Below are 15,866 nucleotides of genomic sequence, written 5' to 3' on the forward strand. Positions count from 1 at the left end.
CACAACTGCGATTTGTGGTGCTACTTCGAGGGCTCACGACCTTTTTTTTGCAGCTTTCTCCTGATCTTGAGCTTGTTGGTGGCTTTGATGATGCTGAGGTGGGGTTGAGGTGGGGCTTGGCGAAGCCAAAATCGGAAGCTGAATTCTGTTCTTTTTTTTTTGGTAATATCTCTAACAATGACGCTGTCACTCCATCGGAAAAGGTAAAAGACACTCGACAGACGAGGTGAACGTGTCGAGTCGCATGAAAGCGTAGTATTACTATACATGAATCGAAAGCGTAAGCTGTTAAACTGGCAAGTCAGCTGTCGCCTGCAGCGTCGTAAAGTGGGCGACTGCACAAAAAAAAAGAGAAAGAAGCTATTGTCGCAGTCGAGAAGTGTGTTGCGGCGTTGTGCAACGCGCGCGAGGTTCTTCAGGGACAACATCAAGGAGAGCAGACCCGAAGGATACGTCTCACTTTTCCCATCTCCCCACTCCGCATCGTTCTATCCGTCCTCACGCATCATGACAGTAAATCTTTCCTTTTTCAATTTTTTTTTCTTCTATCTTTATATTGAACGGTTGCTGTTTGCAATAATAAAGGCGTTATCAAACATTGCGCTTTTTTGGTTTATTGCTCGTCTTCTTCAATCACCAGAAAGAGAAACGATCCTCACCTTACTCTCTTCCCCTCCAACATTAATAAAGGAGATTCTTTTTTTAAATTGGGACTCCGTGTAAGTATTCTTCTTTGCTTCGAGTCTTTTCCTTCCGGTTTCAGAGCTGACAGCGTGCGTTAAGAACCAGCAAAAATCGTCTCTCATTGACTACGTGCGCTGCTTTTCTGATCCCCCAGTTTCTCAGCATGGTCTTCCTTTTCATGTGACCTTAATTGTTTCTCTCCCTCCTTCTCGGTGATTCACATAATTCTGTGTTTTTGTTTTCGCTCTCCAAAAGTAACTCTACCTCATTTCAATCGTCTGTTTGCTTGTTGCTTGTCTTTGAAGCCATTTTTCCCGTTTCCTGTGTTGCTGCTTGCGTTTCCGTACCCCCTTCCTTTTTTTTTCTTTTAAAGGTTGCTCTTCCTCCAATCTCTTGTGATTGGTTTCTTATACACTTTCCAACGAGGCTACACCAAAAACTAAGAGGAAAAGAGGTCGGCAATACGATTCCGGAGGTTCTTCATTTCGGGTCTCCGTTCACCACTTCATATTACTGTGCACCAACTCGTTTTTGTTTTGTGTGTTTTGTATCCTGTCGTTTACGCTTCCGCGTTTTCTTCGGTGGCGGTTTTTCTTTTGCTACTTTTTTGAATGCCGCACCACAACAGCGCCAGCCGTACGCCTGAATCCCACGGAAAGGACCGACAGTCGTCTTTGACTGGCACACCCACACAATCTTTCCCGTCTCAGCGCGTACGGGTTTCCCCCTCAACCGGTAGTCTCGCTGGCGCGGAGGACGGACAGGCGGAAGAGCACGTTCTCCTCCCCGAAGCCCATCAGCACGGCGGCGCGAAGGACAGCTGCTCGCACGACCGCGGCTTCCCTGCCCAACCATCAAAGCGCAGCAGCGGCGCGAGCCCCACCGCCTTCCCCGCCATTGCGGCCCAGCAGCGACGTGGCACCACACGCACCTCCCCCCGGTCCTGCCACCACCGCGCACCACGAGTCCCGTAGCGCATCACAGAAGCTCCCGCGGCAGCGTGGTGTGAGCAGGTCCTCGGTCACTGGCACGCCACCGCGAAGTACGGAAACCGCACCCCTTGCACGCGACTCCCCGGCAACGACGATTGCGGGTGAGCGCGATCTTGAAGGCGGCACGCAGCGCACGCAGAAAGGTCGTCGCACTCCGCCCCCGAGCACGCCACGCACGGCACCTCCGCCTGCGCCGGCACCCACCGCGCGCGACTCCTCCCCGGTCCCAATCGCCACACCACCGCCGGTCAATTTCTCTCCTCCCTCATCCTCTCCCACAGTGCAGCGCTCATCACCGTGTCTGCAAGTGCTGTCGTTGCCAGCGCCACAGATTACCCTTCAACGCACCGGATCCCGCACTCAACCTTTTCTTGGCACCAGCCTTGCCGGCAGCCCGACGAGCACGCCGCGGACACACACGTTGCAATCCACTGAGCCGACATCCCCGTCTTCGTGCACCCCACCGCAGCGCATCTCCGCCGTGCTGACTCGCAGCCCAAGCTGCCGCCAGACGTCTGTTCCGCACCTGTCGACTCACTCCTGCGGCTCATCGCAGAACTCAATTTCTGCCGCAGCGTCGATTCCTTTTCGCCTTGTTGCCGACCGTCGCGACGGGGACAACACCGCCGCTGCCCTCACGAGTGCGTCGACAGAGGTGGAGAAGGATCTGCTGGTGGAAGAGATCGTCGAGGACCCGCACAGGATGGGACAGAGTCACGACAAGGAAGAGAAGACGCGCCCGCCACGTGTGGCGTCGAACTCGCGGGCGTCGCAAGAGGAGAGCGGCAGCCGGCCACAACGGGGAGATCGCCGCCCGGAGCAGACACCGCCGCCAGCACACGCCTCTCCTCTCCGTGGTAGGGAGGCGCGGCGCACGCCCTCCGCCTCTCCCAATGAAAAGCCGATGCCAGACAAGTCGGTGTCGCCGAGCGGAGCAGAAATCGATGACGCTCACTGGGTGTTCCAACGCCCGCCGAACAATCAGCGCACGTTCTACTTCAAGGAGGACAATTTGGAATTCTCGTCGCAGTTCGACAGCGGCAATTTAATCCAAGTGGAGCGCGTAGGGCCGCTGCAGTACCGCATGTACACCGCCATGGACTGCGGCAACGCGCCGTGGCAGACGAACAACCGGCAATGGTTTCACTTCTCCCTGCGCGGCGGCAGCAGAGGCGCCGTCGTCACCTTCACCTTCGTGGGTATGATGCACAGCAACATGTTCAACTTCGACTGGATGCCCGTGGCAGCCGTGACGCCGAGTCGCCCAGAGTACGCGCGGCTGCCCGGCAAGGCGAAGGTGGAGCCGTTGGAGAACATGCCCGAAACGCCTGAGTACCCGCTGCTGGCCTACAACGCAGTCGCCAGGGGCGACGCCGACAGCGACGGCGACAACAACGAAGACGACAATGACGGCGATGCTGCGGCGGGCAGTAATGGGGACAGCGGTAGCCCGAACGGGTGTGGCGCTGGGATCGGCGGCGTGGCCTTCTCCATCTCCACCACCAGCAAAGCCGGCGCCGCCGGCAAGAGGAAGAAGGCCACCAAAAAGAAAAAGCCCATCGCCATGAATCTCACCTTCGACTACAAAATCGAGGCGGAGGTGCCGGTGACGCATACGCCGCCCAGAGGCCGCCCGGATGTGGTGTCGATCTACATCGCGAGCAATCACCCCTACTCCTACACTCACCTGCAGCGCAATCTGCTGGCGTGGCAGGAGGTGGCGCGCAGGAGCAACGCGACCCGGTCGCTGAGCGTCCAGGCGGCGGCCAACGCATTGGCGCCGACCCACTCGCAGTCCGCCGAGCCCGCCGCCGAAGCCCGCGCGGCAGTGACGCCGACTACGACGACACGACCGGGCGAAAGCAACGGTGCCGAGAAGGGCTCCAAAAGCACACTGGAGGCCACCTCCTTCACGAACATCTATTTCCACCGCGAGGTGCTTTGCAAAACACTCGAGGGCCACGATGTGACGCTCTTGACGATCAGTGACCGCAGCCGCATGACGATGGAGCGTGCGCCTCTCATTTCCGAGAAGGACGGCATCCCGCACTCCGCCACCAACCGCACAGCGGAGCGACCGTTTGCGTTCACCGGCAAGAAGTACGTCGTCCTCACCGCCCGCGTCCACCCTGGCGAGTGCCCCGGCAGCCACCTCATTCACGGCTGCATTGACTTCCTGGTGCATCGCACCGACCCCCGTGCGGCGGCGCTGCGACACAACTTCGTCTTCTACGTGGTGCCGATGCTGAACCCCGACGGCGTCGTTCGTGGCCACAGCCGCGTCGACGCAAACGGCGTAGATTTGAACCGCATGTATCGGGCCCCCTCCCGCAAGCGCCACCCCGCGCCGTATTCCGTCATGGCACTGCTGCGGTCGCTTGGCGATCGCGTGGCGCTCTTCGTGGACATGCACGCCCACGCCAACAAACGCGGCACATTTTTCTACGGCAACAGCATGGACGGTGCGGCGCAGGTGGAGAACCTGCTCTACGCGAAGCTCGTCTCACTCAACACGCCGTACCTGGACTTCCGCAGCTGCAATTTCTCCGAGGCGAACATGTTCGCGGTGGGGAGGTCCGGCAAGGGAAAAGACTCGTCGAGCCGCGTCGTGGTGTACACGGAGGCTGGCGTAGTGCACGGCTACACCATCGAGACATCCCACGTGATGGCCGAGACACTCAACCCCATCGTGACGCTTGTTAACGCGCAGGCTGAGGAGTTGGAGAAGGTGCTACCGGCGCCGCTGCAGCTCGCCCACACCCCCGCAACCTTCGGCGACACTGGACGAGCCATGTTAGTGGCACTGCTCGATCTGAAGAGCATCAACCCTCTCAGCCGACTCCCGCAAACGCCGTATCACTCGACTCGCGGGGTGTCGATGTGGCTGCAACGGCAGCTGCAAATTGAAACGGCAGAGATGCTCTTTGCGCAGGCCTTCAAGTCACACGGCAAGGACGTGCAGGCGGCAGGTCACGAAGCTAGCAACAACCTTCTTGGGCCCATCATGCGCAGCTTAAACGGAGACGAGTACCCGGAGAAGATCACCATCAAGAAGGCACGTCTGCTCCCACGCACCACCTTCAGCGGCGTGCGAGATTTTTTGCCGATGGAGGCGGCGGTGGCGCTGCTCGCTCAAACTGCCCCCACCGGGCCACCACGTTCGTTGCTGTATTCCAACGGCGCGAATGGTGGCGGTGGTCTCGGACGCCGTCGTGGCGGGTCTCCGGCCACCGGCACCATCAACGGCGTTGCGGCTTCATCGCCTCCCGTGGTGGAGCTGCCGGCGGTGATTGCGACAAAGCGGCGATCTCGCCCAAATGCTTCGGGGACGGATATGACGGTGAAATCGTAATGATTGTTTTTTTTTGTTTTCATATTTTTGTTCTTGTGCTGTAAGTGAAAAGGAAGTACGAGAAAGTACACGAACAACAACAACAACAAAAAAACGTAAAATATGAAACGCTGATAACGCGGAGAAGATGTCGATAGTATGACCTCGCTGTTCGATGCATAGTAGCTCCCTTTTTCTTTCTTTCTTCGCTCTCTTCGCTTTCTTTGCTCACTTTATTACTCCTTTTGTTTTTTTGTTTGAAAGGAGTGCGTCCGTGTTCTGCCGGAGAATTAAATTTGCTCTCTGAAAAGCAAAAAAAAAACGAATCGGAGAAAACGGAGAATACTGAAAGCTCTTCTCGAAATCTGGCATCGGCACCGCTCGCCCTCTCTCGTGGGGGCGTCTTGCTCTTGTCTCAACAGTGCCGCGCTTCTCTTTTGTGCGTTAGCCGCGTCGTGTTGGAGGCGCCCCCTTCCGAGCAATGCAAAACGCGGGCTCTGCGCGTGCGTGGAACAACTCTCACCTCCCATCTCTCGCTTCTGCGGTCTCTGGCTTTGTGTCAACACCGTTGCTTCACGTGGAATGGTCGGCAACGTGCCCGCGTTTCGCATTACATGGTTCTCCTGAAGATGCGGCTTTTACAGACACACATACGAGAAGCGAAGAAACAACGGGTTTTCGAAAAAAATAAAAAGGCCATCTTTTTATAAGCATATACACATACATAAACAGTCGTTGCACAGCAGCAATACACACACACACACTCAAAAGAAGCCGATTTTTCCAAATAAGCTACGCTTCGTATATTGCACGTTTTAGTCAGCTCTCCCTCGTCGTCGTGAGTATTCTTTTTTGTTGGGCTTGCTCTCCGGCGCCTTTTTCTTTTGCTTCTGGAGAACGTGTCTGCTGATTCAGCAAAACAAGAATAAAAAGAGAATACAGACGTCTGCCGACTAATAGAACGGTTCTCGTACCTTTTCTGAATTTCTGTCCTCAGGCACTTCGAGTACTGCAGAAGGTGTGATGTCAGAGTTTGACAAGTACGTGGCGCAGTGGGTGAGCCGCGCCGGCGACGACCTCCCCAAGAACGCTCGCGAGAAACTGCTGAAGAACATTAAAAGCAATCTAAGCGACTACGAGGTCCTTCGTGGCCCGGCCGCGTCCAGGGCCGGCAAAAAGAAGGCTGAAAAGAAGAGACTGCAGGAGGAAGAGAAGGCGAAGGAGGAGGCCCGCAAGGAACGGGCGGAGCAGGACCGCAGGCGCCAGGAGCGTCAGGCGAGCCTGCCTCCGCTGCCGCCATCGAAGAGCAACACGGAGACCGCACTTGGCGTGGCTGCGGGTGCGCAGGACACAGCGGAGCCAACGAAGAAGGCGGCGGCAAAGAAGAGCGGTCCGGCTGGCGGTGGCAGCAGCAGCAGCAACCACCACTTGCGGAAGGCGACGGCCAAAGGGTCCTCTTGGCATGATAACGGCGCCCCTCTGGATGACAAGACGTCACCACGCAAAAGACTCCGCGCGTCGCAGAAGATTCCGTACAGAAAGGATGGCGGCTCGCGGTCGAAGAAGCGCAGCCAGGCAGGGCCGGAGCAGGTGAAGGACATTGACTTCAGCTTTGGCAAGCACGTCGACGCGCAGCTGCGGCAGCTGGAGACGGAAACGCCGTCCACCACGGCGCACAACGCAGCAAGGCGAAGGGTGAAGATCTCCCCCATTGTGGCGGACACGGCGCCGACGCCCCCGGCTTCTGCGGCGCCTCCGGACGAGCCGGCAGCGACGGCCCCAGCGGCCCCGGCCACGCAGAAGGCCGCGCGGAAGCGCAGCTCGCAACCGCCCCCGCTAGACCAGATCGTCACCGACGATGCGGAGCTAGCAGGCAGCAACGCGGAGGCTGCCGCTGCAGCAATGGCTTCACAAGGAAGTTTCGACGAGGACAGTGCGGGTCAGTCCGCACCTTTCTTCGCGGCGACATACAACTACCACGAGCGGTTGAACGCCTTTCAATTCGCCTCCGCCGGCACGGAGCACAACGGCAAACTGGGCAGCCGCTCCGACGTTCCCACGGACGAGGACGAAGAGGAGGTCGAGGAGGAGTTCATCGACGACCATGAAGACGTGCGACGACGAACAATGCAGATGCAGCGCCCCAGCCGCCCCGCCATCTCGGACTCCACTCTCGACATCGACGAAGCCCGCATTGCGAACTTCCCCACCACGCCGAAGTCGCAGAACAAGGTGAAGACGATCTCGCGGGTTCTGGTGCGCCACTTCCTCTTCTCCACGCTGGACGACAACGACATTGCGAAGGTGGCCTCCGTTATGGATCTGGAGAGGTTCGAGGCGGGCGAGAACGTGCTGACGAAAGGAGAGCCGAACGATACCTTTTACATTGTGCTAGACGGCGAGGCTGAGACGACGGAGGTGAATGAGGCAGGGGAGGAGGTGGTGGTGCCGCTTATCCGTGGTAGCACGTGCGGGGACGTGGCACTGATGTACGAGCTGCGGAACGACGCGACGGTGGTGGCCCGCACGGCGCTCCAGTGCGCCTCGCTGCAGCGCCGCACCTACAAGATGATCACCTCGCGCGCCATGGAGGAGAAACGCAGGAAGTACATCGACTTCTTGGCGTCCATCCCGCTCTTTGACGGTCTGTCGGCGTCCGAACTGGAGCGCGTGGCGGAGAGCCTGAAGGAGGACACCTACGTAGAAGGCCAGAAGGTGATTACCTACGGCGTCCCAAATCACTGGCTGCACATTGTAATGGAGGGCACGCTTCGCGTCATGGCGCCGGACGTCAACGGCGCGGAGGAGAGAGAGGTGTCGGTGGTGCAGCGTGGGCACTTCGTGGGAGAGATCGAGTTCATCTACCACCACCTCCCCGTGGCTTCCGTGTACGCAGACAGTCCAGTGGTGAAGACGGCGAAGCTGAGCCGCCGCTCCTTTGAGGTGCTGCCGAGAGGGGTGCGGGAGAAGCTCGTGCGCTTGGTGGAGGAGGATGCGACGTACAACCCGTATCACATGCGTATGCGCAGCTCCTCACCGCCGGCCTTCGACATGACGCCGCACTTCGATGCCCCGCCGCCGAGTGTGCAGAAGTCGCTGCGTCAGTACGAGAGCGAGCAGTCGGAGGGAACCTCGGCGGCGACGGACCCACTGCACCCGTCGCAGTCCACGGAGGACGCACACACCGCGTAACGGGCAAAGCGCGACACACACACACAAGAGAAGAAACGCCAAAGGCTTCGCCGAAGTTGAAAAGGGAGAAGCCCCACGATACCGGTCATTCTGCTGCTGTCCTGCCCACGGGAGCCTTTTCTGTTTGGTGCGAAAGCTCTCCGGAGAACTGCATGAATCGCTGCTAGGCGGTGATACGGTTCATATACGTTTGTGTGGGGACTGATCGCGTTGGACAGGTGAATAAACACTTTTATCCGATTTCATATTTCTATTTTTATTGGCCGTCGTAGCTAACCGCCTGAGAATGACACTTCACAGTCTTCCTGTACACATCCGTGCTCTTGTCCCCTGATATTGACGCGAGCAGCAGACTTGGCTAGCCGTGGTTCCTTCTTGTGCGCGTTCCAGATTATATATTTTTTGAGTTAGTTTTATGTGAACTCCCGTCCTCAAACGAGGTTTCCCCGCTGATTTGAGGGAGGGGCGCGCCGTTGCTCGTTTACTTCTTGTACCGGTTTTTGTTTTTTTCGTCATAGATATTCGCGTTAATCGTTGACGTGCCCAACGGTGTGTTTCTCTTTCTTTGTATATATACTTAAAGGTGTTTGCGTGCGTGATGGATCGATGGAGTCGCCTTTTGGTTTTACTAGGCAACATGAAGGCCGTCTGTTCAGACACACACACACCAAGACACAGACACACATAAACTGTGAGCTGCAGTCTAGATGACGACTGAAAACGAGGAGAATCCCCCGTAAAGATGAAGAACTCAGCGTTATGAAAAGCCGTTTTCATTTTTTTGTTTGATTCTCGCACTGGTGTTTTTTTCCTTCCAAATCACAGACTGTTTTGAGTCGATTCTGACATATCGCTTCTGGCTTGAAGTGTTGTTTCGGGCGGCGCACTTTTCCAATAGCGATCAGCGCCGCTTTTCTTCTTTCCTTTTTCTCCCTTTTTTTTGAAGCTGTATTATCTTTGATATTTTTGGTTCTTTTCCCCGAACAAGACAGCGCACCTCTGTCGACATGTCTCGTCTTTTCGGGTTTCTTGTTTTTATTTTGTACCCTTTTCCCCTTTTCCCCTTTCTCTTCTTTCGTCCAGTTGACATGTTTGAACGAAACCTTCTTGTGTTCTTCTCTTCTCTTGAAATGCGCGATGAGTTAAGTGATGGAGTAATTCTTTATTATTATTATTACTGAACAATGAAGCATGATGAATGAAAGCGGCCTGTTTTCTTGTTTTTCCTTTTACGGGCAACGCACAGATGAAGCTGAAAGGAGGTAGCAGTGTTTTTGAGTCGGAGGATGAAGGGCGCACAGCGTCCGAGGCAGCCGCTGCACGTTTGCGTTCCTCTTTTTCCCGATCTAAGCAGCGTTATTATTGTGATTAGTCAAATACCTCCACCCTTCTCCTCGTTTGCGACGACAGGTGTCTTACGAACCTTTTTTTCTTTTCTTCTCAGACCTGTTCTCGTTCGCATATATATGTTCGCTGTGTTAATGTTTGGAGAACTCCTCTTGCTCGGTCACGTATATATACGGCCTTCTCTCATAATCAACAAATCGTCATTCCAAAGCAACGCAGACGGTTATTTCTTCCTCGTCAATAGCAGGTGGCTTTCGTACCGGTTTCTCTCCCTTGATGCTGATGCTGCTGCTGCTGCTGCGGCCTTTGTCTTCTGATCTCATCAGGCCTTGCAAGAATTTCCGAATGTGTTGCCGATCAATTCGTCTCTCCCTGAGGCGGGGAGAGTTTCACTGATGCTGCTTGTTTCTTTCGAAACGCTCATGTAGTCTCCCCGATTCTTTATCTGCATTGGTGCAATGCCGTTATTTGCGAACTACAATCACCCGTTTATCCTGCTCTCATCTTTAGCTACAATCTAAAGTGCATATCAGTAAAGTCGGTAGCCTTTCTCTAATGTCGGAGACGTACAAGAAAATCACGGTCGCACTCAGCGGCGGCTGCGAGCTCCTCTTCAACAAGGAAACAAACCTTTCGCTGAACAGTGTAGTTCCAGTCGGAACTTCGGTATCGCAGCTTGTTACACTTCTTAAACGAGACTATGTCAAGGAACGACCGGAGTTGCTTGTCGACGCAAGCGGCGCAAATGTTCGTCCTGGCATTCTCGTACTGGTGAACGGCTGTGATGTGGAGGTAATGGGCGGCGTCGAACACGTGCTGGAGGACGGCGACGAAGTGGAGTTCATCTCCACCCTGCACGGTGGGTGAGAAGCGCCGGAGGGAGAGGTTTCAGGTTACCGTCGATCTTCTCGCGGCTGTCCACATCTGTTGTCGTGCGTGGAAGGTCTTCCGAACAGCAGATGGCGGCCTTTTTCTTCTCTCTGTATGGCGCATCAGCGGTGTCGCAGAGATGTTGGCAGCGGAATGCAGCTAAACGGTCTACCTTTGTTTTCCTGCTTAGACGCGTACGCGGTCGTGGACCCTTTTTTTTTTGATCATAATTGACATTCACATTCTCTGGTACGCGTGTGAAATCAGCAGCGAGCAAGCTTTGCACCGTGTCATCAACGGTGCAAATGCCAAGGCGCATCACTGTGCTGAGATAATACATCTCTGCTCCTATCGATCAGGTAGATGCTTTTCATTTTTGTGCTTGATTGAGGAGGGGACTTTTGGTTTCCTGTACACCTTTTAGCAAGTGGGGGGTCGCTGCGGCCTCCGTGGGTGCAACTTCTTCCTCATGTTTTATCGCTTCCTTTTGTTTTCTCCTCAATCGTTTTTTTGAAAACTGCTGTAAATGGCGTTTGCAATCTTCTCGCCTCCTCAAGCGGAACCCCACACAACCTTTCTGTTTTTCATCTGAAGCATCAAATTTCAGTCTCGCTTTCCCTCTCCTCCAAAGAGGGAAATAAGCGTACCTCTTTGTGCAACAAGACAGGGGTGCGCATCGCACTTCTACTCAGCGATGCTGAATGTCAACATTGGGCTTCTGGGGCACGTGGACAGCGGTAAAACGGCCCTTGCCAAGGCGCTTTCCTGCACCGCCTCCACCGCGGCGTTTGACAAGAGCCCGCAAAGCCAATCGCGTGGGATCACCTTAGACTTGGGCTTCAGCGCGTGTGAGGTGTCACGCGACGACGGTGATGATGCGCGTGAGGTGCTAGCGGAGTCCCAACTAGAAAAGGTACAGTGCACCCTCGTGGACTGCCCGGGACACGCCTCGTTGATTCGCACCGTCGTTGGTGGGGCACAGATCATTGACGCGATGGTGCTCGTCATTGACGCCACAAAAGGCATGCAGGCGCAGACGGCGGAGTGCCTGGTGCTGGGCGAGGTGCTGGCGAAGCCCCTCGTGGTGGTGGTGAACAAGATAGACGCTGTTCAGGGCGGCACCTCCGCCGACAAAGCCGCCGCGCTCGCAACGCTGAGGAGGAAGCTGCAGCAAACATTTCGCCGCACACGGTGGCCGACCGTCGCCGTTGTGGAGGTGGCCGCGGCACCGCGAGAGGCCAACGGTGGCATCGGTGCCGCACGCAACGTCGACGCCGTCCTGCCGCAGGTCCTCCGCAGCGTCGACCTCGCCGCGTTGAAGGCGACGAAGGAACGAGAAGGTGAGCGACCAGAGCGCTTTTACATGCTCGCCGATCACTGCTTCGCCGTGCGTGGGCAGGGCACCGTGTTCACCGGCACCGTCGCCGCTGGCATGGTACGCGTCGGGGACACGATCCTCGTGCCGGAGCTGCAGACGACGCGCAAGGTGAAGGGATTGCAGGTTTTCCACACGCCGGTGGAGTCCGCGCGCAGCGGTGACCGCGTCGGCCTCTGCGTCGCTCAGTTCGACCCTACCTCCTTCGAGCGGGGTGTGTTGTGCAGCACCGCCGGCAGTGAACGGACGCTGGTCAGCACGTCACAGCTCATCGCGCGGGTCCACAAGGTGCGGTATCACCCTCTTCCATGCGACACCCACACGAAATTTCACATTACCATTGGGCACGCGACGGTGATGGGCACGATGCGCTACTTTGCTAGGCCGCGTGCGGCGACGACTACTTCCAGTGCTGCTCCTCCACTCCCGTCGAGCAGCACGACAGCACATGAAGTGAATGACGCCTTTGACCCCATGGTAGAAAGTGCGTGGGTGGAGGAGCTGGACGAGGACGCCGTGGCCAGCTACGCAGCGGTGGATGGAGACAGCAGCAGCAGCAGCCCCGCGGTTGCTGCGGGTCGCCCCTCCCCTGTTGTGCCGGGTGCACGCGAGTACTACGCTGTTCTGCTGCTGGAGCGTCCGGTGCTGGCGGCGGCAGGCAACTCGATGGTCGCGATGCGGCTCGACGTCGAGCGGGAGAATTTCTGTCGCATTGCGCTGGCCGGCACAGTTTGCTACACCTTTGCGGGCGACGGTGGCGATAGCAACGTCACTACACAGGCGGACGGCGACACTGCGGCGTGGCGACGGCTGCCGGTAGTGCGCTACACCTCACGCACACTGCGGGTCGACCGCGTGCTGGATAGTCGCAGCTGCATTGCCGATGGCGTCGTGTCGCTGGCCGGGCATTCGAACGTCAGTGGGGCCGCGACGCCTGCCGATGCAGGAAAGCTGGGGAATAACAAGTCTGGCAAGGCGCCAGCCGAGTCGCGTCCAAAGAGTGAGCTTTTTGGTGAGGTGCAGAAGTTCATCCGACTGAAGGTCCTTTTCGAAGACGGAGGCGACGCCGGCGGCACCGCAGAAGAATCGCTCGAGGAGAAGGACGCGACGTCAGCACCGGAGCGGCCCCACGCAGCAGGGTCGGTGATGGGCATCGTTGATTCAACCTTTGGTAAAACAGGAAAAGTGAAGCTCGTTTTTGAGGCTCCTGTCTTTGCGGACCCTTCCACCGCCACGAAGGGCTCTTCAGGTGGCGTTGCTGGCGGGGCGAAGCGCAAGAAGAAGACGGGAGACCGTGGCGACGATGGCGAAGAGGCGATGAGGGATGGGTTTCTTCGACCTGGCCGCATTCTGCTCATATTGAAGAAGTCCCCGTTTGCACTTCACTCCGCCCTCGACCAGTAGAAAGGAAACGAAAGAACGAGGTGAATGACTTGCACACGCACACTCGCAAAACAACAACAACAACAAAGAGCCAGACAATCATAACCGTAAGCGCTATCGATGCGATTTCACACCGACGTCCTATGTAGTCTTCTCTCTTTTTTTTCTTTTAAGTTGTGGTTGATTCCCAGCTCATTGTATCTGCATTACGTGACGGACGGAACAGATTGGTTCTGAAAGGTACGTCATTTTTGGTTTTCCCTTCTTCTTGAGGGTAAGAAGAAGCACATGGGAAGAGAAAGGACAGCGCCGTCTCCTCGCACTTTCCGCTCTTCCTTTCCGGCCATGTTGTTTTCTTTTCCTTTTCTTGACGAACTGTAGTACGAACTATTTCGAAGAACGCGCACTCTTGTTCCCTCCTCCTGCTAAGGAGTCCGACTTCCCAAGCACGTCAGCTTAGTATTCTATCGAAAGTGAAAAAAAAGTGCTCCTAGCTTTATAGTTTTGTTGAACATTTACATCCGGAAAAAGTCGTATCTTAGCTCTTAATTATTTCTGGCGGCGCTCTTCGGCTTCACCACTTCAACGTACACCGTATTTTCACATCATCGAACATCACAAAATATTTCCTTCTCTTTTCTTTTGTGTCGGCCAGCAAATGAAGCGACTGGATCGAATTCGCGAGGCGCTGGAGCAGCTGAACCCCACCCCGCCCCAGGTCGACGCATCTGTCTTCCAGCCGCACATCAGCCCGCGCATTCTCGGCGAGTTGGTCGAGTGCTTCTTTTACATCTTCTTCCCCGAGTGCACAAACCCGCCCTCGCAGACCACCCCAACCTACACGCAGGCGGATGCGATGATGGAGTGGGTGTTGGGGCACGTCGCGGACACCCTCACGGCACAGATCTACTTCGCCTTTGTGCTGCACGGCGATACGCAGGCAGTGTTGGATACGACCAAGTTCCGACCACTGAACACGTCGCAGCGGACCCAGCTGAACTGGAATGGTGCGAGCAGCAAGACCCTGACGCTCTTTTCGATGGAAGGCAGCAACCATCACAGCAGCAACGGCAATGGTAACGCACACGATCAGGAGGTGGACAACACGAGCGATTTTTTGATTCACAAGGTGCTGGCCAAACGGACGGGGGCGAACAAGCTGCCCAACCTCGTTCAGTGCGACATCCCTGTAGCGGACGACACGAAGCGCGAGAGCGTCATGCCGGCGAGCGACAACAACTATTCAGGTGGGCAGAACCATGTCTTTCTCGCCAACTGCAAACGGAAAGCGGACGCGATTGTGTCGAAGTTTTTGACGGAGCGTCTTGCCCATGTTCGCTGGCTCCTGCACACCGACGTAGAGGCCATTTTCAAAGGCGACGTGGCCGCTTCCTCACCGAGCGAGGTGGTGCTGTGCTACCCCGGTCTGCGCTGCATGGTCCACCAACGTGTCGCGCACCAGCTTCACCTCCTCGGGGTGCCGCAGAACTTTACGCGGATGTTAACAGAGCTGGCGCACTCCAGAACGGGCATTGACATTCACCCCCACACGTCCATTGGCCATCACTTCTTCATGGACCACGGCACGGGCATCGTCATCGGCGCCACCGCCATTATCGGCAACTACGTCTCCGTGTACCAAGGTGTCACACTTGGTGCTCGTAGCTTTCCGACGGACAAGAAGACAGGTGAGAAGATCCGCGACCTGCCGCGACACCCGATCATTGAGGACGGGGTGACACTCTACGCGAACGCGGTCGTGCTGGGCCGCGTCACGATCGGGGAGCGCAGCACCATCGGCGGTAACTGCTGGGTCGTACGTGATGTGCCGCCTTTTTCTTCCATTGTGCAGAAGGCAGCCCACGTATTGCAGCCACACGAGCGCATGTTCCTGGAGAACTTCGGTTCAGGCATCTAGGGCGCAAAGAGACGCGTGAAAGTTTGCGATTGCACTTTGAGGTTCACGCCTCTGTCGGTGAAGTTGTGCGGATTTATTGTGTGCGTTGTATTTTTCCTTTCTTCTCGCCGTCTTCTCTCTCTTTTGTGTTGTTGTTTTAGCCGCTGAATGCGCTTCATTACAACGTATGAGGTGCTTTGCCAAACAGTGCTTGCGCTTATCGTCTTCGTAATTGCTCTCGCCCAGCCTTGCAAAGACTGTTGGGAGTGTGCGGTGTTCGGCTTCTTTCTCCCCTTCTCCTTTCTTTTCAGGAGCTACAGATCAACCAGGAATATTTCTCTTTATTCAATGCGCCGATTTTTCTTTCTATCACTATTGCTACTCACCGACTTCTAATAGTCATCATTTATTCACTACGTAACCATTTTTTCTGTCTCTTTGAGTTATTTCAGCACTTTATTTGTAAACATGAACGGCTCTCGCCTGCCTTGTGACGTCCCTTGTTCAGACAGCCCACAATTTTGGCTCTTCTTTTGTGTTGCATTGACCGTCAAGGAAAAAGATGAAAAGTATACCGTTGGCTTGATGGAAACGGCGAGACATGCTGAATGGGTTGACGTTGGGTGTTGTCGTCGATATCCAAGGCGGCGCGCCATGGAAGCCTTGTCGCTCAACAAGAAGCAGAGTTTTTATGCGTGCGGCGTTGCTGATGTTCTCCGACCCAACCGCCGTTTCGTTTGTTTTCTTCTCTCCTATTACGGACACTTTCCGCGCTTCTTGATCTCTCGTTTGTTC

General features: G+C 55.9%; 5 protein-coding genes across 6 annotated transcripts; all 5 read left to right on the forward strand.

Annotated features, from left to right (window-relative positions):
- Positions 1-512: 512 nt before the first annotated feature.
- ABB37_03443 (putative Zinc carboxypeptidase) lies at positions 513-5,028 on the forward strand (the record flags this gene model as incomplete). Of its 2 annotated transcripts, none has more annotated exons than XM_015800787.1 (1): positions 513-5,028. In XM_015800787.1, exon 1 carries the CDS (start codon positions 2,380-2,382, stop codon positions 5,026-5,028), a length of 2,649 nt encoding a protein of 882 aa, XP_015660794.1. In that variant the 5' UTR covers positions 513-2,379. The 2 variants fall into 2 exon arrangements, with proteins under 2 accessions (XP_015660794.1, XP_015660795.1); XM_015800788.1 differs by having other exon boundaries at positions 584-5,028.
- A 606-nt stretch (positions 5,029-5,634) lies between these two features.
- ABB37_03444 (regulatory subunit of protein kinase a-like protein) lies at positions 5,635-8,199 on the forward strand (the record flags this gene model as incomplete). Its single annotated transcript, XM_015800789.1, has 1 exon — positions 5,635-8,199. The coding sequence occupies exon 1, from the start codon at positions 6,031-6,033 to the stop codon at positions 8,197-8,199; it is 2,169 nt and encodes a 722-aa protein (XP_015660796.1). The 5' UTR covers positions 5,635-6,030.
- A 1,855-nt stretch (positions 8,200-10,054) lies between these two features.
- ABB37_03445 (Ubiquitin related modifier (urm1)-like protein) lies at positions 10,055-10,413 on the forward strand (the record flags this gene model as incomplete). Its single annotated transcript, XM_015800790.1, has 1 exon — positions 10,055-10,413. The coding sequence occupies exon 1, from the start codon at positions 10,102-10,104 to the stop codon at positions 10,411-10,413; it is 312 nt and encodes a 103-aa protein (XP_015660797.1). The 5' UTR covers positions 10,055-10,101.
- A 558-nt stretch (positions 10,414-10,971) lies between these two features.
- ABB37_03446 (putative selenocysteine-specific elongation factor) lies at positions 10,972-13,195 on the forward strand (the record flags this gene model as incomplete). Its single annotated transcript, XM_015800791.1, has 1 exon — positions 10,972-13,195. The coding sequence occupies exon 1, from the start codon at positions 11,111-11,113 to the stop codon at positions 13,193-13,195; it is 2,085 nt and encodes a 694-aa protein (XP_015660798.1). The 5' UTR covers positions 10,972-11,110.
- Positions 13,196-13,553: 358 nt separating this feature from the next.
- ABB37_03447 (serine acetyltransferase) lies at positions 13,554-15,092 on the forward strand (the record flags this gene model as incomplete). Its single annotated transcript, XM_015800792.1, has 1 exon — positions 13,554-15,092. The coding sequence occupies exon 1, from the start codon at positions 13,833-13,835 to the stop codon at positions 15,090-15,092; it is 1,260 nt and encodes a 419-aa protein (XP_015660799.1). The 5' UTR covers positions 13,554-13,832.
- Between the last annotated feature and the right edge of the window lie 774 nt (positions 15,093-15,866).

Source organism: Leptomonas pyrrhocoris, assembly GCF_001293395.1.
Source record: "Leptomonas pyrrhocoris isolate H10 chromosome Unknown, whole genome shotgun sequence".
NCBI lineage: Eukaryota > Euglenozoa > Kinetoplastea > Trypanosomatida > Trypanosomatidae > Leptomonas > Leptomonas pyrrhocoris.